The sequence below is a fragment of the Camelina sativa genome, chromosome 12, assembly GCF_030686135.1.
Source record: "Camelina sativa cultivar CO46 ecotype springtype chromosome 12, ASM3068613v1".
Classification (NCBI taxonomy): domain Eukaryota; kingdom Viridiplantae; phylum Streptophyta; class Magnoliopsida; order Brassicales; family Brassicaceae; genus Camelina; species Camelina sativa.
This window is the reverse complement of record NC_141891.1, coordinates 6,340,131-6,364,423: the sequence shown is the minus strand read 5'-3', so window position 1 is coordinate 6,364,423 and position 24,293 is coordinate 6,340,131. Positions and strand designations below refer to the sequence as shown.

Sequence of the window (24,293 nt, the reverse complement as noted above, 5' to 3'; positions counted from 1 at the left end):
AGGGTTGCAAAACAAATTTATCCGCAGGTCATGAGAAATCTGACGACCGACGTATGTTATATAATCCAACGGCTTAAAAGCATTCCATCGAAAGGTCACAAAAAAAAGATGAATATTTAAGATAATAAGACAAGAAGCTTCTCTGTCTCCCTCCATTTCTACTCAGTACAGCAAGAAGCCACTCTTCTTTTCCAAAATTTCTCAGTCTACAAAGTAAAGTTTACATTGTTTCTTCAAAAATCTTATTTTTCTTCTTGGATAAGCTCAAAGGCTTGGATCGCTCCGTTAAAAATTTTTTTACTATTTCCCGAAGGAAACACGCCGGAGCAGAAACCACCGCCGGCGAGATCAAACTCGAGAAAGGTACAGTTTTTTTTGCCCATTTTTTTTTACGCGAGCCTTTTCGTATGTATTATCATGAAAAGTTCCTTCCTTTATGACCGATCCTTTGTTTTTTTTTTGTTTTTTGGGCTCTTCTTGTTAACTAAAAAGTAGGGTTTATGGCTCAGACTCAGATAATATGGTAATGAAAGGGGATTCAGTGGAATCAGACGTTTCTGAGCAAAACAGTGAAGAGTGTTTCGAAACCCTAGACCAAATTGAGGAAAAAGCTTCATCGATTTTTGAGTTTTCGCTTCAGTTTGTTGACGTGAGTGAGTCGCTGGAGAAGGAGGAGGAAGAACGACTGAGAGTGGTTGAAGCGAGGGAGAAGGAACTTTGTTTGCTTGAAGATTCAGTATCTCGTAGAGCAAGTGTTTTAGAGGAGAAAGAGATAGAATTTGACTTGAGACAGGTCATTGAAGCAACCATCGTGATGTTGGTGGTTGAGAAGCAGAGTGAAGAAGCAGAGAATAATAAGCTTGGTTTGCTTCTCGATTCGACCACAAAGGAACTTAAAGATATGATGAGTGAGTTTGAAGGAAAGAAAGAGGAGGCTCGCCAGATGTCTGAGTTTATCCTTGAGAAGTTGAGTGAGTTAGAGAAGGCAAAGATGGATTTTGATCTGAAACAAAGGGATGAGACTGAGAGACAGAACAAGGAAAGTAAGGCTAGGGAGAAGGAGCTTAAGGCACTTGATGAAGCTATCACAGAAAAGACTGCTGAGTTGAAAAGAAAGGAGGAGACTTTTGAGCTGAAACTGAAAGAAGAAGCTGATAAACTGAGAGGGGAGAGTGAACTTAGTAGGATTAAGGAGAAGGAACTGGAAAAAATGTTGAAAGAGATCGAGTTGAAGCAGATGAAATTAGAAGAAAGATTAAAACAAGAACTAATAGAAGCAGAGTCTCGAAAGAGATCAAACCTTGAAAGTGAAGCAAGAGAGAAGAAGCTTAACTCACTTGAGGAACCTATCAAAGAGAAGACTGCTGAGTTGAAAAGAAAGGAGGAGACTTTTGAGCTGAAACTGAAAGAAGAAGCTGATAAATTGAGAGAAGAGACTGAACTGAGGAGGAATGGTCTTGAGATCAAGGAGAAGGCACTGGAAAAATTGTTGAAAGAGGTTGAGTTGAAGCAGATGGACTTAGAAGAAAGATCAAAACAACAACGTATAGAAGCAGAGTCTCGAAAGAGATCAAACCTTGAGAGTGACGAAAGGGAGAAGGAGCTTAACTCACTTGAGGAAGCTCTCAAAGAGAAGACTGCCGAGTTGAAAAGAAAGGAGGAGGCTTTCGAGCTGAAACTGAAAGAAGAAGCTGACAAATTGAGAGTAGAGACTGAACTGAGGAGGAGTGGTCTTGAGATTAAGGAGAAGGCACTGGAAAAAATGTTGAAAGAGGTTGAGTTGAAGCAGATGGACTTAGACGAAAAATCAAAACAACAACTTATAGACGCAGAGTCTCGAAAGAGATCAAACCTTGAGAGTGAAGCAAGGGAGAAGGAGCTTAAGGCACTTGAGGAAGCTATCAAAGAGAAGACTTCTGAGTTGAAAAGAAAGGAGGGGACTTTCGAGCTGAAACTGAAAGAAGAAGCTGATAAATTGAGAGAGGAGAACGAACTGAAGAGAAAAGGTCTTGGGATGAAGGAAGAGCCACTGGAACTGGAGTTGCAGCAGGTGGAATTGAAAGAAAGATCAAATCAACAACTTGTAGAAGCAGAGTCTCGAAAGAGATCAAACCTTGAACTTGGGCCGTCCTTGTTGGCAAATAATGATAGTGATGCTGCTTCTCTTACTCGCCAAGCAAAAAAACAGAAACCTCAGGAAGCAAGTGATGGAGACATTGAAGAAATTGTCTGCACAGATAAAAGCTATAAGGATCCTAAATTGTTAACTTTTCCTGATAGAAGGATCCATGATTTTAGCAAGTCAATGAGCTCTTTTGCTGTTGATCAAGTATGGGCTTTATATGATCCTAGAGATGATATGCCCAGGATCTATGCTCAGGTCAGAAGAATCTTTGACTCCCAATTGAGTTTGGAGGTGACATTACTTGAACATGTCAAAACTACAAAAGATGAGAAAGCTACTCTTAGTGGTTGTGGGAGCTTCGAATATGGAGATACAGAGATCAAGAACCACTTGATGTTTGTTCATGAGATGGATCACATCGCATGTGCCAACAATGTCACAGTGAACCCAAGAAAAGGTGAAACATGGGCTCTTTTCAGAGATTGGAATGCGAGTTGGAACAGTCACCCGGGTCTGCATGAACCTCCTTATAGATACGACTACGTGGAAGTCATCTCCGACTTTGACGATCTTTCAGGCATTGCAGTGGCCTATATGGGGAAAGGATTTTTATCGGTTTTTAACCGTGCTGAGCAGCATGATGGACTGGTCAAGAACATAGTCCCACCGGGGGAAATGCAGAAGTTTTCTCATAAAGTGGCATCGTTCAAGTTGAGCGGAAATGAGAAAGAGGGAATCCCAGCTGGGTCTTTCGAGCTAAACCCTGCTGCTACCCCTAGCTATGATTCTGTGTCTGAGGAGGTGGTGAAAATAGAAATACAAAGCAAGGATTGTGGTAAAGCTCTAACGGTTGTACATGAAAATGGGTCTACAAAAGATCTGCCCATTATAATAGATTGAAGGATTCAAGTACCTTTCTTATCAGTATTTGGCTTTTGAGGTTGCAGGAAGTAGTGAAACTGTAATCTTTTTGGTTTATGTTTCTGTTTTCTCTATCTTTTGAACTGAACCAACTTCTTTTGTTAAAAAAGAAAGAGAATGCTTTAGGAAAAGTGTATAACTCTGTGTCTCTCAAAGTTTCAACTTTGTTTTCAGATCGAAACAGTTTCACGACTTGCCTTAAACCTAACACAACGACCAGGAGAGTGAAACAACAATCCCCAAGCTATTCGTATATCCACGAAACTTCCAAGTCTATTATTGAAACCAAATTCATACATTTACAGAAATACACCACAGAACAGAAGAAAAGACTGAAACTTTAGAGTCTAATACATCGTTACCTTATATATCTCCAAATGCTATTAGCTATAGACAATATAAATGCTCCCAAATATAACCAGAAAGATCCGAACTTGATACAATCCATAAAGCTTTGCATCAAAAGCAGAGTAGACTATCCTCTGCTGTTGTTGAGAATCGAACCCAAAGTTCCCAAAACGGCGAAAGCAAGCAAAGGGCTAACGTCAAGCGTATCAAAGACAGGAGGGATAACGTTCCTGAAGAGATTAAGATAAGGATCACACAGATCCCTAATGGCAGACAAAGGCTGACGATCCCATGGGATGTTTGGGAACCAACTGAGCAAAACTCTGACCATCAGAACACCACTGTAGATATCGAGCCATTTAGATAACCCAGCCGCAACTACAGTCAGCGGCGTGTTGAGATACCCGGCGGGACGATCACGTAGCGACGCGAAGAACAACGGACTCGCAGCTCGGAAAGATGACTGAATCTGTGGGGATAAGTGAACCATTGCGACGGAGAGGTTATGAATTAGGGATTTGGTGACGACGCTGGCTAGAAGCGCGAGGGTGGTGATTGACCTAGTCGAGTCGGAGAAGTGGAATTGAGAAGGGGATTTAGCGGTTGAGAGTACCGGAGACGGAGCGGAGGTAACGGCGGAGGAGACGATGGTTCTAGGGTTTTGGAGGGAGAGATTGAAGGAGGGTTTACGGGGAAGGGAGACACGTGGACGGAGGAGGATTGGAGGTAATCTAGGGTTTACGAGAACTGAAACGCGGAGAGCGAGACTGTTGGTGGTGGAAGAAGCCATCTTTGTTGCTCGGCGCCGGAGAATGGAATACTCTCTCACTCCTTGTCTGTGAGAAAATAGGGTAACGATGGACTAAAAAAATAAAAACTAATAAAAAAAGATATCTTTTTTATTTTTGTCAACGAATCAAAAGATTAGAAAATTACTAATTGCAAAAATGTAGGGGTCTACTAGACTTTTTAAAGAAATTTTCAATAACTTTATCAGATTTTTTAAAGAAATTTTTAATAATTTTATAAGACTTTTTAAAAGCATTTCTATGAATTTTGGGTTCTTATCTAGGTTTGGTTGAATTTTACTGGGTTTATTTTCCGTTCAGTTTCTTTTCTAAGTTAAGCTAAATTTTTTTTTAAAGTTATATATTAAATTTTTTAATGGACTGCTAACAGGTTAATATAAAATCACAATGGTTACTTAAAGATTTTGATATAGGCTACATATATAAATGGTTTACATTATTTTTCTATGAAACGCCAAATTTACATATATGCTAGTTTTTGTTTGTGTCTAAAGAACCTCTCACAACGTAGTAATAATAATAATAATAAAATTTACATAAATCAGTGTTCTATCTTTTTTTCTCTAGGATATACCTTTCTAAAAAAATGAAAAAAAGTTCATATATTTATAGATTTCTAATCCAAGTACAGCTAAACAAAATTATATCCCATAAAAATAAAAGAAAGGGAAAGAAAATCTCGAAGGCCATGTTGAATTAGATTGAGATTTGTGGGTTCATTAGCTTTCTCCACTTCTTGCATATTACTCCTCACCTGACTCATTATAATATTGAATATTCTGAATAACATAAACATTAAATAAAATATAGAATTATAGAATAAGTCTATATCATTGTTGAAGCATATGGTACGTTAGAGAAACAAGGAATTGTTTGGGACAGTAAAGATTGTTGATAACTCTGCTCTAGAGGTCCATGTTGTAAGTTAATTGATTGTAGTCTGTTGTACACACTTTCTCTTTGGCCACCGTTTAATACACTTATACAAAAAACGGCTACAAATTTACAAAATTAGAAAATTATATATGTAAAAAGTCTGCAGAACAGATTAATTCAAGATTGGTTTGTGATTAGTTCTTACCATGTCATGAAAGTTTCAACAGTGTTGAAATACTTAGAGTAATCCTCCTCCTGATGAAAGCTTTGATTTTGTGGTACTATATTTCTTGTTCAAAGCTTGGAGTTCTTGTCAATGTCCCTTGATCAGTGTTTGAATTCTCTACTAGTGGTGAAGAGAACACATCATTTGTGGTGGCAGAAAAAGGGACAAGTCCAACCAAGTTATTGTGTTTCTTTTCTGAAACGAGCAACGAAGAATTTTCCACATATGTATAAACATATAAATATAAATTATGACGAAATATATATACATAAGGTAGTGTTTAGCTCAACAGTAAATGCAAAAAGAAAAACAAATTCAAAGGAATTTTGAATGGAATTGTAATAACAAGTGTCATTCGATATTTACAGCATCAATATCTTAATTCAAACCCATCTCCTACATATTATTAAAAAAAAAATGACTAACTAAAAGCTTAGATGTGACCAAAGTAAAAGTGGGCATGCTTATTTTTTTATTGGCCATACTGCAAATTAAGATATTAAAATATGTGTGAAATGAAAGCCTTATAAATCTTGAAAGCTATACATATTTTCATTCATTCAAATGAACATAATTTGATAATATCACCATCCAAATTTTCAAAATGTAAACTGAGAACAAAATTAAATTTTGAGGAACAAAAAGACTTGTGCTTAAAACTTTGAATATATATACATTTTACAGAAAATTATATGAATCTAGTTTCAGTTTTTAAATAATTGTGGATAGATCCACAAATAAAGACTGGAATGAATCACAAATGTTTAATTCATTTGTAAAGATGATATGAACTAAAGAAGATACCTTTTATAAAAAGAAAAATGACCAGATATGCTCGAAGGAAACAACGAGATTACAAAAACAAACAGATGTATCAGATTGGGAAGAGGTAGCGGGTGGATATATATTGGAAGAAGAAGAATACACTGTTGATTGTTTAGTTTGATAAAAATGATTGTGTTTGTGTTTGAAGGTATGTTATTATCCCAATTTGCTTTATACTTGATTCAAGTGAAGGTATATATATACATACATATATATATGTATAAACATATAAATATAAATTATGATTAAATATATATACAAAAGGTAGTGTTTAGCTCAATAGTAAATGCAAAAATAAAAACATATATAAATTTCAGTTTGACACTTTAATTTCCCTTTGCACTTAGATTTTACAAGTGATTTGTCAAAATACTAAGACAATGTGTTTTGAATCAATCATACATTTACTCAGAAAAGCAAAAAATAGTTCAAATTATAAAATTAGTTTTTTTTACATTATTAGTGAAAATCTTGATTTTAAGTTAAAAAGCCCCAGCAAAATTATTATTAGATTTCTTTCCTCAATTAGTATATATACATATATATACACATATATATCATACATATATATCTTATTTTAATAAATTGACATAAATGTATCCATTCATATACTAACAGATGGAATTATCTAAATATTAGCATTGCCTTAGCTCATTGGTTGGATTGAAGATTAAACTTTAAGAAAAAGGTATTTCTATTATTTACAAACTTCAACCAAATGTCACGAACTTGTAGTAATTTGATATTTTCCTTTCTTGTAAAAAATAAGCATTTTTTTCTTGACATTCTAAAATGACAAAAAATGAATCTATAGAGATTTGGAGTCATTGTATCTTTTTACTGTGACACTTCAAACACATTGTATTTACAGCTTTTAACTAGGAAGATCGATACATACCTGAGGTAATCTTAAATTGAATTAGCAAACATGTTTGGCTTCCCTTTGACTAAACTAGCTAGCTAAGTACAACACTTTGTCCCATGTATTTAAATACATGCAGGTCTTATATCATATTCTAAATTATTTAATTTTACATGAAATAAATATAAATAAGAATTTTATATTAAAGTTTACTTCAAATTCTTTCATTATGAATATGAAATAGAAAATTGATTAATTTTAAGAATTTCTTACAAAATTTTTGATAACTTTATAAGACCTTTTAAAGAAATTTTCAATAACTTTATAAGACTTTTTAAAGAATTTTTCAATATTTTTATAAGACTCATTTCTAATAATTTTGGGTTCTTATTCAGTTTTGATTCTGGTTTGGTTGAATTTTACTAGGTTTCTTTTCCAAGTTAAGCTAAAAGGATTTTTAAAGTTGTATATTAAATCTTTTAATGGGCTGCTAACAGGTTAATATAAAATCACAATGGTTACTTAAAGATTTTGATATGGGCTGCATATATAGATGGTTTACATTATTTTTTTATGAAACGCCAAATTTGCGTATATGCTAGTTTTTGTTTGTGTCTAAAGAATCTCTCACGACGTAGTAATAATAATAATAAAAAAATCTACATAAATCTGTGTTCCGTCTTGTTTTCTCTAGGATACACCTTTCTAAAAAGAAAAGAAAAAAAAGTTCATACATTTGTAGATTTCTAATCCAAGTACATCTAAACAAAATTATATCCCATAAAAATAAAAGAAAGGGAAAGAAAATCTCAAAGGCCATGTTGAATTAGATTGAGATTTGTGGGTTCATTAGCTTTCTCCACTTCTTGCATATTACTCCTCACCTGACTCATCATTTGAATATTCTGAATAACATAAACATTAAATAAAATATAGAATTATAGAATAAGTTTGTACCATTGTTGAAGCATATGGTACGTTAGAGAAACAAGGAATTGTTTGGGACGGTAAAGATTGTTGATAACTCTGCTCTAGAGGTCCATGTTGTAACTTAACTGATTGTAGTCCGTTGAGCACACCTTCTCTTTGGCCACCATTTAATACACTTATACACAAAACGACTGCAAATTTACAAAATTAGAAAATTATATATGTAAAAGTCTGCAGAACAGATTAATTCAAGATTGGTTTGTGATTAGTTCTTACCATGTCATGAAAGTTTTCAACAGTGTTGAAATACTTAGAGTAATCCTCCTCCTGATGAAAGCTTTGATTTTGTGGTACTATATTTCTTGTTCAAAGCTTGGAGTTCTTGTCAATGTCCCTTGATCAGTGTTTGAATTCTCTACTAGTGGTGAAGAGAACACATCATTTGTGGTGACAGAAAAAGGGACAAGTCCAACCAAGTTATTGTGTTCCTTTTCTGAAACGAGCAACGAAGAATTTTCCACATATGTATAAACATATAAATATAAATTTTGACGAAATATATATACATAAGGTAGTGTTTAGCTCAACAGTAAATGCAAAAAGAAAAACAAATTTTAAAGGAATTTCGAATGGAATTGTAATAACAAGTGTCATTCGATATTTACAGCATCAATATCTTAATTCAAACCCATCTCCTACATATTATTAAGAAAAAAATGACTAACTAAAAGCTTAGATGTGACCAAAGTAAAAGTACCAAAGTAAAAGTGGGCATGCTTATTTTTTTATTGGCCATACTGCTAATTAAGATATTAAAATATGTATTAAATGAAAGCCTTATAAATCTTGAAAGCTATACATATTTTCATTCATTCAAATGAACATAATTTGATAATATCACCATCCAAATTTTCAAAATGTAAACTGAGAACAAAATTAAATTTTGAGGAACAAAAAGACTTGTGCTTAAAAATTTGAATATATATACATTTTACAGAAAATTATATGAATCTAGTTTTAGCTTTTAAGAATTGTGGATAGATCCACAAATAAAGACTGGAATGAATCACAAATGTTTAATTCATTTGTAAAGATGATATGAAGTAAAGAAGATACCTTTTAAAAAAAGAAAAACGACCAGATATGCTCGAAGGAAACAACGAGATTACAAAACAAACAGATGTATCAGATTGGGAAGAGGTAGCGGGTGGATATATATTGGAAGAAGCATACACTGTTGGCTGTTTAGTTTGATAAAAATGATTGTGTTTGTGTTTGAAGGTATGTTATTATCCCAATTTGTTTTATACTTGATTCAAGTGAAGGTATATATATATATACATACATATGTATATATATATATATTTATAAACATATAAATATAAATTATGATGAAATATATATACAAAAGGTAGTGTTTAGCTCAATAGTAGATGCAAAAAGAAAAACAGATATAAATTTTAGTTTGACACTTTCATTTCCCTTTGCACTTATATTTTACAGACAATGTGTTTTGAATCAATCATACCTAACTCAGAAAAGCTAAACACTAACAAAATTATTTCTTTTTACATTATTGGTGAAAATCTTGTTTTAAGTTAAAAAAACCCAACAAAATTATTTTAGATTTCTTTCCTCAATTAGTATATATACGTATATATATATATATCTTATTTTAATAAATTGACATTAATGTATCCCTTCATTTACAAACAGATGGAATTGTCTAAATATTAGCATTGCTTTAGCTCATTAGTTGGATTGAAGATTAAACTATAAGAAAAGATATTTCTATTCTATTATTTATAAACTTCAACCAAATGCCACGAACTTGTAGTAATTTGATATTTTCCCTTCTTGTCAAAAATAAGTGACAAAAGATGAATGTATAGAGATTTGGAGACATTGTATCTTTACTGTGACACTTAAAACACATTGTATTTACAGCTTTTAACTAGGAAAACTATAAAACAAATTGGTAGTAAATGATTTTTAAATTATATGTTGACACCTTTTATTATTTATAAATTTTCAAGCTTTTTCTTTTTTGAAAAGTTATTGCAAGATTTTTTTTCTTTAAAATACTATTATTTTCCTATTTAGATTAAGAAAGATTAATAGTTATATACCTAACGATAAATATTATTATCACAACGATAAATATTTTTTTTTATCTTATAACATTATAAATGGATATACAACACATATTGCTTTTCCCTTTTGGATTTTTAGACTCCAAAGATATTTAGTGTTTTCGTCGACATATTTAATATTTTCGTCGACATATATAATCTAACAATATTTTTTTCTTTACAATATTAAACAAAAACATATACCAAGAATAATGTCTACATGGATCATTGTTAAAACTTTGTTTTTGGCCTCTTTAGCATTGTTGATTAAAGTTATGATTTATACTATTATATGATACTAGGTTTTGAACCCACGCGTAGCAATTAAAAGAAGAAGATGCACAATCGGCTATCTACTATTATTTCTATTATTAGATATATCGTGAGACTGTTTGATAAATATTATAAATATTGAAATTTTTAAAAAAGTTTAGCTATTAAAAAGTTTTAAAATATCATAATTTCTAAATTTTAAAAGTTTAAAATATTATAAATTTTGAAACTTTTAAAAGGCTCAAATATTATAAATATCTAAACTTTATAGAATGTTTTAAAATATTATAAATACTTAAACTCCATATAAAGTTTAAAATACTATAAATATTTAAACTCTATAAAAAGTTGAAGTATCATTATTGGTTTGAGAAGTTGCAAACGTGTGGATCTAATACCGAGTATATGGGTGAAAGTATCAATCAATAATTGAGTATATATGGTGGCTATGTTGTTCTTCATGAATTGCACAAAATTTACGAGAAAATTTTGATTTTGATATTGGAGCTTGCTGAGAATAAGTTGTATGTACTTTAAAACAAAAAGTAAGTTGTGTGAAACAAAAAGGTTTGAATGATTATTCAGTGGAAGAAAGCGAGAATTAAACAAAGAAAATGAATAATAAAAGTATAACGAAGAATCAGACGGTAAAAGTAGCGATGACAACTACCATGCAAAATTGACAATGAATATGACGAGAAATAATATAAAAGTAAATGATAAAAAATACTAATTCATAAGTGGTGTTGTTCAATTAAATATGAGAAAACAAAATTAATTGGTTCATATTTCTTTTGATCAAATTTGATTTTCAAACATAATTGATTTTTTTTATATTTTAATTGTGTATTTAAAATAAAATTATTGCCTTACTAATAATTTAAAGTTTTCATAAGATAATATTTTAAAACTATCATCAATTATATATATAATATTTCAAAACTATCATCAGTTGTATATATATTCTTCTAAATATATCAAATAAACTCACGCCTAGCGTGGGTTCAAAACCTAGTTAATTTAAAAACTGTAAACTTTTTTTTTGTGTGAATTAAAATCAAACAAAAAAAGAACCAAAATTGTGGACAGAAAAAAAAAGAACCAAAATTATTGATAAATAGTATGCATTTATCATTGTAAAATCTAAAAATCAAAACCAAATCATTAAAAACTATTTTTTAATCGATATAATTAAGCAAAAACAGTTCAAATATTTAGATTAATATCACTGCCTAAAAGATTGTCGTTTAAATTTAAAAGAAATTTAATATCCTCTATTTTTCTAAAACGATTATTAAGAATTTTTCCAAATGGTTGTTATTTTAGCGGCAAAATATTAACGACCATAAGAGTTTAATGGAAGCATTGCTAAAAATAGAGGACAATCGTCCAACACCACTCAAACAAACCTATATGTCTTCTCCGTCGTCCACCAAAATCTTATTTACCTCCAAAATAACATTCCTCCACTACAAAAAAGAACAGGTTATATTTGACAAGAAACACACAAAAACATCCATTGTTTTGTTTATAATTTGATTATTCTTCCTTGTGGGGAATGCTAATCCAAGATTTGTTCGTCAGAGATGGAACAGAAGAGCGTGTTGTTTTCAGCTTTAGGAGTTGGTGTTGGGTTAGGCCTTGGGCTAGCGTCAGGTCAAAGTTTGGGTAAATGGGCAAACGGGTCGATTTCTGCGGAGGATGGACTTACCGGAGAAAAGATTGAGCAAGAGTTGGTTAGGCAGATTGTTGATGGCAGACAGAGTAGTGTCACTTTCGATGAGTTTCCTTATTACCTAAGGTTACATTGCTTGCTTGTGCTTGTCTTATCTTTCTTGAATATCATTTGTCTTACATATGATTTATGATCATGATGTTAATCTTCTTGTCACGCTTGTGAGTTATGAGATAAATGAGCGTTTGGAGATGGAGCTTTGTTATAACAAATGTTTCTTTTTGATGCTGCAGTGAGAAAACTCGGCTTTTATTGACAAGTGCAGCTTATGTTCACCTAAAGCAGTTTGATATCTCGAAGCACACACGTAATCTTGCACCTGGAAGTAAGGCCATTCTTCTGTCTGGACCTGCTGGTAAAACATCCCCTATCCTTTTATATGTTCTCCTTGGATCTTTTTTGTGATTCAAATTTTTGGTGTAATTCTGTTTGGCTCTTTTTTTTTCTATGCAGAATCCTATCAGCAAATGCTTGCAAAAGCATTGGCTCATTACTTTGAATCGAAACTACTGCTACTTGATATAACTGACTTCTCTATTAAGGTGATTCATTGCATAATTAAAGATTTTGGTATATCTTCCATGAAAAGATGAATTTTTTTTTGGTAAAGAATGGCTTGTAAGCTTTCTCTTTCATATTCATTGTTACAGATACAGAGCAAGTACGGATGCGTCAAGAAGGAAACTGTACGTTACTTTGTGATCTTATGTTTGTGTACCTTAGTTTTGTGTGTTTGTTTGTACAGACCATGATTGTGTTTTCTTTCATATATCTCTACTGTATCCTAGTCTCACAAGAGGTCTATTTCTGAGATGACATTGGACAAAATGTCGAGTTTGATGGGTTCTTTATCTATGCTCTCTCAAAGAGAAGAAACAAGAGGTACAGTTTCATCAAATAAATCCTTTGTCTTTAAAATTTCCTTTTTCAGAGCTCAAGTGTTCGCATTCTTGTAAAAAATTTAGGGACCTTGCGTAGGATCACAAGTGGCAACGATCTTCATTCCAGGTACGTTTGTATTGTCGTTTAATTAAGCTGGAAATATAGATTTGTATGTTTTATGCTAGCTCACTAGTTCCTTTTACCTAACACGTCAGGGGCTTTGACGTTACAACTCATCCTCCGCGACTCAAGCGGAACGCTTCTGCTGCTTCTGATATGAGTAGCATATCTTCCCGTTCTGCAACTTCTGGTTCAGGTATGTGTAATCGTCGTCTTCCTTTGTGATAGATAGTTCACTTGTTTTCATAGCTTATCCACTTAACCAAGCATTTGAATGAATCATTTGTGGCTGTATATACCTTGCTAGCTTCAAGCAAACGTAATGCAAACTTATGCTTTGATGAGAGACTTTTCCTTCAGTCACTATACAAGGTAACACCTATTATGAAATCATTAAGACACAATTCTATTCTCGTGCAGTTCTTAAACTGAAGAATTGTTATCCTTACAGGTCTTGGTTTCGGTTTCGGAAACCAATCCTATAATAATATACCTGAGGGACGTTGAGAAGCTTTGTCAATCAGAAAGGTTCTTTAAGTTGTTCCAGAGGCTCTTGACTAAGCTATCTGGCCCTGTTTTGGTTCTCGGCTCAAGACTATTGGAACCCGAAGATGACTGTCAAGAAGTAGGAGAAAGCATTTCTACTTTGTTTCCTTACAACATCGAGATCAGACCGCCAGAGGATGAATCTCAACTCATGAGCTGGAAAACAAGATTTGAAGATGACATGAAAGTGATACAGTTTCAGGACAACAGGAACCATATAGCGGAGGTTCTTGCTGCTAACGATCTCGAGTGTGATGACTTAGGTTCCATTTGCCATGCAGATACCATGTTCCTAAGCAGTCACATTGAGGAAATTGTGGTTTCTGCAATCTCTTACCATTTGATGCACAACAAAGAACCCGAATACAAAAACGGGAGGCTTGTAATATCTTCCAATAGGTACTAAGAAGATCAGTTATCTCTTCCACAAAACAAAGTATGTATCTTCCTTAAGCTAACTGATTGAATGGTTCTGCAACAGCTTGTCCCATGGATTGGGTATATTACAGGAAGGTAACAGACGCTTTGAGAACTCCTTGAAGCTGGACGCAAACACTGACACCAAGGTATTTACATTTCTTACCAGGCATGTGTTTTGAAATATAAAAGTGACTAAAATGTGAATGGCTCAGGTGCAGGGAGAAGAAAGTGAAGGGATAATAAAGAGTGAGTCGAAATCTGAGACAGCTGCTCCGGAAAACAAAACTGAGCCAACTCCCAAAAATGAATGTCCCCTGCCTCCAAAAGCACCTGTAAATGTCTAATAGTCCATATGAATCAGCATTGTTATCTTGATGTGTTTTCCTGAACATAGGTTTGATTTTTTTTTTATCCTGTCAATGTAGGAGGTGGCTCCTGATAACGAATTCGAGAAGCGCATAAGACCAGAGGTTATCCCAGCAAATGAGATAGGTGTGACATTTGCTGATATAGGCTCACTGGATGAAACCAAAGAATCACTTCAAGAGCTTGTTATGCTTCCTCTTCGTAGGCCTGACCTGTTCAAAGGTGGTCTTCTAAAGCCCTGCAGAGGAATCCTCCTCTTTGGACCACCTGGTACTGGGAAAACTATGATGGCAAAAGCCATTGCGAATGAAGCTGGAGCTAGTTTCATAAACGTTTCAATGTCCACAATCACTTCAAAATGGTTTGGAGAAGACGAGAAGAACGTGAGAGCTTTGTTCACCCTCGCAGCCAAAGTGTCTCCGACTATTATATTTGTGGATGAAGTGGATAGCATGCTGGGACAGAGGACAAGAGTTGGAGAGCATGAAGCAATGAGGAAGATAAAAAATGAGTTCATGACACATTGGGATGGGTTAATGTCGAATTCAGGTGACCGCATTCTCGTTCTCGCAGCAACAAACAGGCCCTTTGATCTCGATGAAGCCATCATCAGGAGGTTTGAGCGAAGGTAAAGCAGTCCCCTTATGCATTTCACTTGAAACTCCCCGAGTTTTTGTGGTACTAACTCTAGCTTGTGCTTTTGTTTTGTTGGGAGACAGAATCATGGTGGGTCTTCCATCGACTGAGAGCAGAGAGAAGATTTTAAGAACCTTATTATCAAAAGAGAAAACAGAGAATCTTGATTTCCAGGAGCTTGCACAGATGACAGATGGCTACAGTGGAAGTGATCTCAAGGTTTGTCACACTTCTCATCTCACTTTACCGACACCTGAATCTTCTCGCTATGGACTAATTATTGTGAATGTTATATACAAACAGAACTTTTGCACAACAGCTGCATATAGACCGGTGAGGGAGCTGATAAAGCAGGAGTGCTTGAAAGACCAGGTTAGAAACTCTTCAAGCCTTTTCCTTTATTTCCCTACTCTCTACCGTTTGAATGAATTTTTCAATGGTGGTTTCTCATAAAACTCAGGAGAGGAAGAAGAGAGGAGAGGAAGCAGAGAAGAGTAATGAAGAAGTTTCTGAAGCAAAAGAAGAAGTGTCTGAGGAGAGAATTATAAAGTTGAGACCTTTGAGCATGGAAGACATGAAAGTAGCTAAAAGCCAGGTATGTTTAAGGAAATTGGTTGGGGTATTGATGATGATCTTGTCCGCAAAAAACACTAAATTGTTTTGTAATTTGCAGGTTGCTGCTAGCTTTGCAGCAGAAGGAGCAGGAATGAACGAACTGAAGCAGTGGAACGAACTGTATGGAGAAGGAGGTTCCAGGAAGAAGGAACAACTCTCTTACTTCCTTTAATAACCCAATCCACTCCTATTCACATCATCTACAGAGACATCTTCTCGTACATCTTCTCATGTGTGTTTGTGTATAAGTCTGATATTTCATTAATTTAGTATTATCATATTAAACATTAATTCCAGAGATTATGTAAATAAAACATGTACAGTTAATCTATTCTCTTGTATCTTATTTTATAAAGCTTTAACTGTTTATGTCCTGCTTAGAAATGCACACTAATCCTAGTTGGAAACTCAATATTCAACAATGTGGCATGTGTAGTTTCGATTCTTATCAAGATCATAGCTCATCATTCTAAAACAAGAGGAGAGTATTTAAACAATGAGTACCAAACACGTCTGCTACATTGTCTTGTTTAAAGATTCATTATTTTAGGTGGAGACTGAGATTTTACCGGTACATTATTTAGAAGCTACTCACTCCTTCAATTGCGGTTCGCTCAAGCTAGCAACTGGAATCTCCGGTTTGGATTCTGAATTTTCAAAGGTCTTGTAGAACTCTTCAGGGAGAGGTCCAAGGTGGTGCTGCGGAACATGTTTTGGTATGAATGACTTCGCACTCTAATCATCTGGAACACCACAATGATCCCATTCAGCATATGCAAACACGGTTTCAGAATTCCATAGTGCAAAAAAAACAAATGACAAATCACACTAATCTCCATTACAAAATCAACCAAAACTGTAAGTAGCATTACAAATTTACAACATGAAGATGTGATAATAGCGTTCAAGCAATAGCTAAAAGCAAGCACTAGTTCAAAGTATAATGAAATTTTGCAATTTTGACAATTGTATATATGTATCAGAGAACAGAAGTGAAGTTACCTAAATGCCTAAGTAAAAGTCTTTCAATTGCAAATGAGTGTAACGAACCGATCATTTTGTGAACGAGACTGAACTCATCACGAGCTTCCTCGCACCTTGGACGGTGTTGCGTGAAGCTCTCCACTGCCTTCCTGTAACCTTCATCTTCAGGGAACCACCTGAATCTCCTCTAGAGTTTTGCTATAGAGATCGATCAGCACCGCTCCCGCATTTGAGACCACATCTCCAGCCCAACGATCTCAGTCGCCTGCTTCACATTCGGCTGCCCGATCTCTCGTACGAACATCTCCGCCGCTAAATTCGCTTCTCTCCGGCGATATCAAATTTTGCCTCTCAGATTAATGCATTAGCCATGTCGGCCCAATTTATATGGGCCTGAATCTTTTAATGGGCTTCACTTTGGCTAAAACAGAGCCGAGAGTCTGAGTCTAATCGGGAAACCTAATCGTGCAAAGTCTCCGATCCTCCGATATGAGATTTGTGATATCGGCGGCGGCCGGGAAGCTTTTCCGACGTGATGAGCTCGTAGTAAGACAGCTCTTAAACCCTCGTTTGTTTTCTAACCACGTCAATGCATTCTCTGAAATCGAAACCAAATTGAGATCGCTATGTGAGGGTTCAAGTTCAACTCCTCAGATTAAGAATGCAGTTTCAGTTTTCCAGCAAGCAGTGACCTCCGGTGGTTCCCTCGCTTTCGCCGGAAATAATCTCATGGCAACGCAGGTACGCTCTAGAAACCACGAACTAGCGTTTTCCATTCACCGCAAGATGCTTGAGACTAATACTTTCATCAATTTCGTGTCGCTGAGTGGGTTGCTTGAATGTTTTGTGCAAATGCATAAGACCGAGTTTGCATTCGGGGTTCTTGCGTTGATGTTAAAGCGTGGGTTTGCTTTCAATGTGTACAATCTTAATATCATCTTAAAGGGTTTATGTAAGAATCTGGAATATGGTAAAGCTGTTAGTTTACTTAGAGAAATGAGAGGAAACACTCTGATGCCTGATGTTGTTAGCTACAACACTGTTATTAGAGGTCTCTGCGAGGGTAAAGAATTGGAGAAAGGATTGCGATTAGCTAATGAGATGCAAGGCAGTGGCTGTTCATGGAGTTTGGTGACTTGGGGGATTCTGATTAATGCATTTTGCAAGGATGGTAAGATGGGGGAGGCGATAGGTTTGCTTAAAGAAATGAAACGTAAAGGTTTAGAAGCAGATCTTGTTGTGTATACTTCCCTGATTCGAGGGTTCTGTGATTGTGGTGAGTTAGAGAAAGGGAAGGCGCTCTTCGATGAGGTTCTTGAAAGAGGAGATTCTCCCTGTGCGATTACATATAATACTCTTATTCGAGGTTTTTGCCAGTTAGGACAGTTGAAAGAAGCGTCACAGATGTTTGAGTTTATGATGGAGCGTGGAGTTCGTCCAAATGTTTACACTTACACTGGCCTTATTGATGGTCTTTGCGGAGTAGGTAACACTAAGGAAGCTCTGCAACTTTTGAATATGATGATAGAGAAGGGTGAAGAACCTAATGTTGTGACGTATAACATTATTGTTAACAAGCTGTGCAAGGACAACCTTGTGGCGGATGCTTTAGAGATTGTTGAGTTAATGAAGAAGAGGCGTACAAGACCTGATAACATAACATACAATAGTTTACTGGTAGGACTCTGTGCCAAAGGTGACCTAGATGAAGCAAGTAAGCTTCTATGTTTAATGCTGAAAGATAGTAATTATGCAGATCCAGATGTTATATCATTCAATGCACTAATCCACGGGCTGTGCAAGGAAAACCGTCTCCAACAAGCTTTCGATATTTATGATTTGCTGGTTGAGAAATTGGGTGCTGGAGATATAGTAACCACTAATATATTGCTTAATTTCACTCTCAAGTCTGGAGATGTAAGTAAGGCAATGGAACTTTGGAAACAGATATCTGATTCCAAAATTGGTCCGACCTCAGATACCTATACTACTATGATTGATGGGCTTTGCAAAAGTGGCATGCTTAATATCGCTAAAGGATTGCTTTGCAAAATGAGAGTGTCTAGGCTACAGCCTAGTGTTTTCGACTACAACTGTCTACTGTCATCATTATGCAAAGAGGGAAGTTTAGACCAGGCATGGAGATTATTTGGGGAAATGCAGCGTGATGAAAGTTTTCCGGACGTTGTTTCTTTCAATATTATGATTGATGGAAGTCTTCAAGCAGGGGACACTATGTCTGCAGAATCACTTCTTGTGGGGATGTCTCATGCTGGTCTTTCCCCTGACTTATATACTTATTCGAAGTTGATAAATAGGTTCCTAAAACTTGGATATTTAGACGAAGCTATCAGCTTCTTTGACAAAATGGTTGAGAGCGGCTTTGAACCTGGTGCTCATATTTGCGATTCTGTGTTGAAGTATTGTATTTCACAGGGAGAAACAGACAAGTTGAAGGAACTTGTAAAAAAACTGGTGGAGAAAGATATTGTCCTCGACAAAGAACTTACATGTACGGTCATGGAATACATGTGTGGCAGCTCAGCAAACATGGATCTTGCAAAACGGTTGCTAAGAGGAGCAGATAATAAAGAGGAAGGGAAAAGTGGGGTACTAACTTGAGGACTATAAGGTTGGAGAATGTTTTGCATTCGGAATGCTATGTAGAGACATGTTGTTAGATTAAATTGACCATGACAACAAAGTATGACTATGGCAGAGCGGGAAGGATAGTAGCAAAGAAATTTTGGATTAGTGTGGTATTTGTTCATGGTGGAGCACCCGACCTGCATCTGATAAGCGCATTGCAAGTACTTCAAATCATGATTTGATTGTCAGATGACATGAGATACCAAGGCACATAGTTACTCATTTGAATGATGGTTAAATCAGTTAATGCAATGAAGAAGATCGGATGCAACCATGTAGACCTGAATGAAAATTTCAATGGCGGTTCTCATACAACTCAGGAGAAGAAGAAGAGAGAGAGGTAACTGAAAAGAGTAGTTTAGAGGAATCTGAAGCAAAAGAAGAAGTGCTTGAGGAGAGAGTCATAACATTGAAAGTTTGGGCATGGAAGACATTAAAGAAGCTAAAAACCAGGTAAGTTGAGGAAATTAGTTTTGCAGCAGAAGGAGCAGCAATGGCCGAACTCAAGGAGTGAAGCGATTAGTATGGAGGAGGAGGCTCCAGGATACAACTCTCTTACTCCCTTTTATACGCTATCAACTCCTATTTACATTTTCTTGTTGTTTATAAGTCGGACATTTTCACTAACTAGTATTATCATCAATTGTAACATTTTGTTCCAGAGGATTTTGTAAATAAAGCAAGTACTGTTAATTTATCTTTTGTATCTTATTATAGAAAGTGTAACTGTTTACGTCTTAGCAGCATAATAAGAAACTTTAATATTCAGTGATGTTTCACATGTCTAGCGTACAACTCTAATCAAGGTCATAGTACATCTTACAGTATTCAATGAAAGAGATGGTGGGTGCTAGCCTTCTTGAGATTTCATGTCCAGAGGATCCAATAAGTCATTACAAAAATCAGCTTTCTGCAACATCTTGCAGGTTTTGGGGAAGAGAAACATCTTGAACGAGAATATTACTTTCATTATCTATCATGTAAGACACATCTAGCCCCTCCAGAACCAAGTGATAAACGATCTCGGCATCTGATGTATCTTGTGGCTTGTTCCTCTGTGACACTGATCGTATGTCCCAGGACAGGACCTGCGTAATCAAGCTCTTCAGCTCATCCGCTGAACCATACAGAGACTTCTTTTCCTGTGAGCATAGCAACTATTATGTTAAAACGGCAAATAGAGAAGAGAAGGTCAAGTCAAAAGTCACTCACTATCAGTTTCCAGCAGGTGGCGATGGAGGAAGAGAAGATGTCTGAGAAACTCACAGAAGTCACAGCCAATTGGCAATCCTCCTGAAATTCATATTCGAATTATTTCAGTCTTTGCTTCTTCCTACTCAGATAAGTACTCACAATGTTCTTCAAATCTCAGCAGAGTTCAGCAATTCATAACAATGTACATACCTTTACCCAGTTTGGCACTGAGGCTCCTTGAACACTGTCTGAGTATGGTAAATAAGGCTTAATGTCGAGCACCGGCTATTCAAAACCATTAAAACAATCAATGAACTACGCAAGACGCTGATAATCAAACGTTAATCTAGCATGCTAGGGAAAGGAGAATTACAGTCCCATCCACCAGATCGACACCAGAGAGCAGAACCTTATCTTTTTGGATTTCCTCCACCTAGAGATTAATGAGCATTATATACTTTTGGTCAAGATGTTCAATATATCTTTCTTAACTACAGGAGAACTGGATAACGCTCAGAACCTTAGCAACGGTGAGCCCAATGGGACAAGGTCGATGAGGGGACCGAGTAGCAAAGACTCCCTTCCGTTCTCCATTAAGCCTTGGCACTCTCACCTGAATTCACAACACCCCAAAAACCTTCAGACTGAGAACATCATCATCACATAGAAACAAACAAACAAACAAACAAACATGAAGCTGCATAACCTTTGCCTTGAGCTTAGACTGAGATGGCTTTCTCCACAGCTTCTCAATATCAGTGTTGAGAAACACATACAGTATCCAACAGTGAGAATACTCTTCGAGACCCTCAAGAGATGCAGGAGGAACCAAAGCCGGATCAAAGACCAAACATGCCCTCGCTAAAGAAACAAGCAATGGCTGCCTTGGTGTCCCGTTCCTGCAAAACCACCAAGATGCCGAACTTATTAAACAAAAAAGCCAACATTTAGAAACACCATTATTATGCCCCTTTGAAACCGGAAAGCTAAATAGGATCACTATACCTTGTAGAGAAACAAGACTGAATAGTACCAATTGGTCGCATTGGGTATATCTTGCTATGTAGATCTTGTGACTCAGTCTGTGCTAACGCCTCCCGTAAAGCCTACAGATTTCAACTTTGCATCAGAGAAGATATACATAAAATGTGCATTAGAGACATTAAAGCAAATTTCCAAGTAGTAATTTCACCTGCTGAGCCTTAACTCGACCTTTTCTCTCAGAAGCACTTTTCTCCATGGTAGATCCCAAAGACTTCTCAAGTTCTTTGATCCTATACTCCAAATCTTCTCCTCGTCTTCTCCATCTATACACTTCGCAAGAACCAGCTCAGTATAAAGAGTTTCTCGAAACCTAGTACCTAAGAAACAAGTATGGGCAAAGAGGAAGTGACATAGAGCTAGAGAAAGGGATTACACGAGACTGCGGCGGATACAGATACTACAGCGAGTGTAAAGGCTAAAGCCGCCGTAGTATAGCCGGTGGAGTGTCCCGCAATAGCCATGGAGGAGCTGTTTGCTGTGCCGACGAGTGGAACGTTGCGACGGCGGCGGGAATGTGTCCTTCCGGTCGTCAAATCGCGCTTTAGTTTTTTGTTTTGCAAGAGGCAATGTTATTCACTGTTCGGCCCAGACTAGTTATAAAATTACAAACCCATCAACGGCCCATTGAATCTGTATTTGATTTTTCTTTATACTGTAACAAAACTTTTCAAATTGTGTTTTCTTTTACAAATAGTGATTTTAACATTTGAAACAAAGGAGATTTACAAAGTGTAATATGATGTGTTTTTAACAACTTACATGAACACAAACATTAGTTTTGGTCACAGTAGAGAGTAGAGTAAAACCAGATGAACTCAACAAGACATGGTCAATGTGTTGTTTAGTGTGGTAGATTCTATGCTGATGGAGTGAATAGATGCACCACCGCAGACCAATAACCAACCAACTGCAGTTATAAATAGGAAGCCACAGTCTTAGTAAAAGCCTTTCTATTGTCAACAACATTGAGGAAGTATAAGTATATGATACCTGAGCCACAATACCCTTCCCCGTTTGGGCTTCGATCACTAGACCTATCATCAGTCCTATGACTGCCCACGCTCCGTTTATAGCCTCTATTTCACGCCTTCTCTGTTAAAGCAAACGAGACGATAACTGTAACGGTGCTATTTCTACCAATCTTGATAACATGTATCATCATTCATCCAAAGGGTTATTTTCCTCACCTGTTGTTTCTCTCTGCCTTTAATCTCTTCCATTTGCTTCCCAGCTATCCGTTTGGCTTCAACAGGGTCTACCATGATGACCTCTTTTTTGACCTTTGCTTTTCCTGGAGGAGGAGGAGGAGATACCTACAAGAACACCCGGCATAGTACAAGTTTTAAATCAATGTTCTAGTCAACCAACAAGAAGATCACATTTTTCATGAGTATGAACTTGGTGTCCAGGATGAAAACACTATATAGATCTTAGTCTAGGATCCATATAGACTCCTAGTTTATCCATTTTCATGAGATGGGAAAAAAAAAACTTCTTTTACATATCGAAAACCTAATAAGTAACTTGAAAAAAGGGGTTAATGTTATACATTTGGATTTGCTAGGACTCGAACTACTCCACCTCTGGTTCTGTTTCCCACCAACTTTGCATCTTGGTGTCTTCTTAATCCCTTTCTGATAAACCATAGAAATATATCACGAATCAAGGCCAATAAAGTGGAATATGATTATCAAACGTAATGGTACCATTTGATCAATGTTCTCCTGCATTAGATGAAATCCTTAAGTGTCCCACATGGGTAAAATAATCAAAATACTTGATGATAAACCAACACTCGATACTTCATCCACATGATCTTAGTACCAACTTAGGTAGACAAAGGTCATAAAAAAAACAAATAGACACAGCCAACGAAGAAAAGGAATAAAGATGGCAATGGAACCAATGCACAGTAACAAACGCAAGATACGGAATAAGAGGAACACTTATCTCATGACTAAAACAACAACGACCAATTCGGTATGCGCAGCTTTTATATTAAAAAATACACCAAAGAGTGTGAGGAGATAGGTACCAAATAAGTTAACTTATCCCAAACGCAAGAGAAAACATTCACAAGACAAGTGTGATATGTGAAACAGATCCAATTGGAAATAAACCGCTTCCAATACTATAAGCTGTTAACTGATTACATTTGGATCCCAAAAAGGAGATGAATTTGAGGAGTTACTCATAAAAAAACATCTTAAGCCAACAATTTAAAAGAATACAAACCAACGATCCATCCAACAGAAAAGAAATCAAAATCTCAATTGGAGAAATCTCATTGGTGTCAATTACCCAAAATAGATTCTGGTTTTAGAAGTTCAGATGTAAAAAGACAGAGAATTTAGAGATGAGTAGCAAGATAAATCACAAACCCAGAACACGAATTGCAAAAAGTTACGAGGCAGAACACTTACATACGCTGCTCATACATCCAAAACTTCAAATCAAAATATGAGAACGGAGAAACGTAATGAGATTTTCAAGAGAGAGACTTACACGAGAGAAGAGGAAGGAATTGTAAAACGTCGTCCATTGGAAGAAGAAAGGTGAGGATCAGCTCCAGGGAGGAAGAAGATACGCGGCGGTGAAGAGAAAGACGTCACCACCATTTCTAAGCCTTTCGTATTTTCGAAGCTCTCTTTTACTCTGTTTGTATATATTGGCAATGGAGAATAAAAGGCAAAGGCCACCCAAACGACGCCGCTTTGTTCTACCAACAAGTGATCTTTAAACCTTATCCAATCAAAAGTTACTAGTGATTTGATT

At 35.9% G+C, this 24,293-nt stretch overlaps 6 protein-coding genes, 1 long non-coding RNA gene and 1 pseudogene across 12 annotated transcripts; 3 read left to right on the top strand and 5 right to left on the bottom strand.

Annotated features, from left to right (window-relative positions):
• The first annotated feature begins 6 nt into the window (after positions 1-6).
• LOC104730563 (uncharacterized) lies at positions 7-3,177 on the top strand. Of its 2 annotated transcripts, none has more exons than XM_010449749.3 (2): positions 7-363; positions 496-3,177. In XM_010449749.3, exon 2 carries the CDS (start codon positions 521-523, stop codon positions 3,023-3,025), a length of 2,505 nt encoding a protein of 834 aa, XP_010448051.2. In that variant the 5' UTR covers positions 7-363; positions 496-520; the 3' UTR covers positions 3,026-3,177. The 2 variants fall into 2 exon arrangements, with proteins under 2 accessions (XP_010448051.2, XP_019089798.2); XM_019234253.2 differs by having other exon boundaries at positions 98-363; positions 493-3,177.
• A 124-nt stretch (positions 3,178-3,301) lies between these two features.
• LOC104730562 (ylmG homolog protein 1-2, chloroplastic) lies at positions 3,302-4,335 on the bottom strand. The gene has a single exon (XM_010449748.3). It carries the CDS (start codon positions 4,182-4,184, stop codon positions 3,522-3,524), a length of 663 nt encoding a protein of 220 aa, XP_010448050.2. The 5' UTR covers positions 4,185-4,335; the 3' UTR covers positions 3,302-3,521.
• A 261-nt stretch (positions 4,336-4,596) lies between these two features.
• LOC147930221 (uncharacterized) lies at positions 4,597-6,352 on the bottom strand. Of its 2 annotated transcripts, XR_015575604.1 has the most exons (4): positions 6,110-6,336; positions 5,285-5,500; positions 5,056-5,198; positions 4,597-4,957 (listed from the first exon to the last, which is right to left on the bottom strand). It is a non-coding gene; the product is annotated as an uncharacterized LOC147930221 (long non-coding RNA). The 2 variants fall into 2 exon arrangements; XR_015575605.1 differs by lacking the exon at positions 5,056-5,198 and having other exon boundaries at positions 4,679-4,957; positions 6,110-6,352.
• Positions 6,353-11,697: 5,345 nt separating this feature from the next.
• LOC104730561 (uncharacterized) lies at positions 11,698-16,022 on the top strand. 2 transcript variants are annotated; one of them, XM_087479653.1, is made up of 17 exons: positions 11,698-11,812; positions 11,912-12,128; positions 12,296-12,417; positions 12,516-12,604; positions 12,713-12,748; positions 12,851-12,944; positions 13,028-13,070; positions 13,160-13,260; positions 13,372-13,436; positions 13,516-14,009; positions 14,092-14,176; positions 14,243-14,362; positions 14,456-15,024; positions 15,116-15,251; positions 15,336-15,404; positions 15,493-15,627; positions 15,706-16,022. In XM_087479653.1, exons 2-17 carry the CDS (start codon positions 11,914-11,916, stop codon positions 15,817-15,819), a joined length of 2,487 nt encoding a protein of 828 aa, XP_087335779.1. In that variant the 5' UTR covers positions 11,698-11,812; positions 11,912-11,913; the 3' UTR covers positions 15,820-16,022. The 2 variants fall into 2 exon arrangements, with proteins under 2 accessions (XP_087335779.1, XP_010448049.1); XM_010449747.3 differs by having other exon boundaries at positions 11,791-12,128.
• Positions 16,023-16,095: 73 nt separating this feature from the next.
• LOC147930220 (putative NADH dehydrogenase [ubiquinone] 1 alpha subcomplex subunit 5, mitochondrial) lies at positions 16,096-16,935 on the bottom strand (annotated as a pseudogene). The gene is made up of 2 exons (XR_015575326.1): positions 16,700-16,935; positions 16,096-16,416 (listed from the first exon to the last, which is right to left on the bottom strand). The product of XR_015575326.1 is annotated as a putative NADH dehydrogenase [ubiquinone] 1 alpha subcomplex subunit 5, mitochondrial (transcript).
• A 93-nt stretch (positions 16,936-17,028) lies between these two features.
• Positions 17,029-19,977, top strand: LOC104730556 (uncharacterized). The gene has a single exon (XM_010449742.3). It carries the CDS (start codon positions 17,121-17,123, stop codon positions 19,251-19,253), a length of 2,133 nt encoding a protein of 710 aa, XP_010448044.1. The 5' UTR covers positions 17,029-17,120; the 3' UTR covers positions 19,254-19,977.
• Positions 19,978-20,017: 40 nt separating this feature from the next.
• On the bottom strand, positions 20,018-22,181 carry LOC104730557 (uncharacterized). 2 transcript variants are annotated; one of them, XM_010449743.3, is made up of 9 exons: positions 21,892-22,181; positions 21,667-21,788; positions 21,480-21,580; positions 21,181-21,373; positions 20,995-21,087; positions 20,848-20,907; positions 20,685-20,759; positions 20,493-20,573; positions 20,018-20,422 (listed from the first exon to the last, which is right to left on the bottom strand). In XM_010449743.3, the coding sequence occupies exons 1-9, from the start codon at positions 21,977-21,979 to the stop codon at positions 20,183-20,185; spliced, it is 1,053 nt and encodes a 350-aa protein (XP_010448045.1). In that variant the 5' UTR covers positions 21,980-22,181; the 3' UTR covers positions 20,018-20,182. The 2 variants fall into 2 exon arrangements, with proteins under 2 accessions (XP_010448045.1, XP_087335780.1); XM_087479654.1 differs by having other exon boundaries at positions 21,667-21,781; positions 21,892-22,108.
• Positions 22,159-24,255, bottom strand: LOC104730559 (uncharacterized). The gene is made up of 5 exons (XM_010449744.3): positions 24,024-24,255; positions 23,068-23,152; positions 22,706-22,831; positions 22,509-22,610; positions 22,159-22,425 (listed from the first exon to the last, which is right to left on the bottom strand). The coding sequence occupies exons 1-5, from the start codon at positions 24,134-24,136 to the stop codon at positions 22,375-22,377; spliced, it is 477 nt and encodes a 158-aa protein (XP_010448046.1). The 5' UTR covers positions 24,137-24,255; the 3' UTR covers positions 22,159-22,374.
• Between the last annotated feature and the right edge of the window lie 38 nt (positions 24,256-24,293).

Excerpts from the sequence above, each read along its gene's own strand:
- LOC104730559 (XM_010449744.3), bottom strand. The coding sequence starts at position 24,136 with ATGGTGGTGACGTCTTTCTCTTCACCGCCGCGTATCTTCTTCCTCCCT. Across the intron at positions 23,153-24,023 it reads ATTCCTTCCTCTTCTCTCGT|AAAGGGATTAAGAAGACACC; the intron begins GTAAGTCTCTCT and ends ATGGTTTATCAG. Across the intron at positions 22,832-23,067 it reads GAGTCCTAGCAAATCCAAAT|GTATCTCCTCCTCCTCCTCC; the intron begins GTATAACATTAA and ends GTGTTCTTGTAG.
- LOC104730557 (XM_010449743.3), bottom strand. The coding sequence starts at position 21,979 with ATGGCTATTGCGGGACACTCCACCGGCTATACTACGGCGGCTTTAGCC. Across the intron at positions 21,581-21,666 it reads GTCGAGTTAAGGCTCAGCAG|GCTTTACGGGAGGCGTTAGC; the intron begins GTGAAATTACTA and ends TGAAATCTGTAG. Across the intron at positions 21,088-21,180 it reads AGTCTAAGCTCAAGGCAAAG|GTGAGAGTGCCAAGGCTTAA; the intron begins GTTATGCAGCTT and ends TTGTGAATTCAG.
- LOC104730561 (XM_087479653.1), top strand. The coding sequence starts at position 11,914 with ATGGAACAGAAGAGCGTGTTGTTTTCAGCTTTAGGAGTTGGTGTTGGG. Across the intron at positions 15,025-15,115 it reads ATCAGGAGGTTTGAGCGAAG|AATCATGGTGGGTCTTCCAT; the intron begins GTAAAGCAGTCC and ends GTTGGGAGACAG. Across the intron at positions 15,628-15,705 it reads TGAAAGTAGCTAAAAGCCAG|GTTGCTGCTAGCTTTGCAGC; the intron begins GTATGTTTAAGG and ends TGTAATTTGCAG.
- LOC104730562 (XM_010449748.3), bottom strand. The coding sequence starts at position 4,184 with ATGGCTTCTTCCACCACCAACAGTCTCGCTCTCCGCGTTTCAGTTCTC.
- LOC104730556 (XM_010449742.3), top strand. The coding sequence starts at position 17,121 with ATGAGATTTGTGATATCGGCGGCGGCCGGGAAGCTTTTCCGACGTGAT.
- LOC104730563 (XM_010449749.3), top strand. The coding sequence starts at position 521 with ATGGTAATGAAAGGGGATTCAGTGGAATCAGACGTTTCTGAGCAAAAC.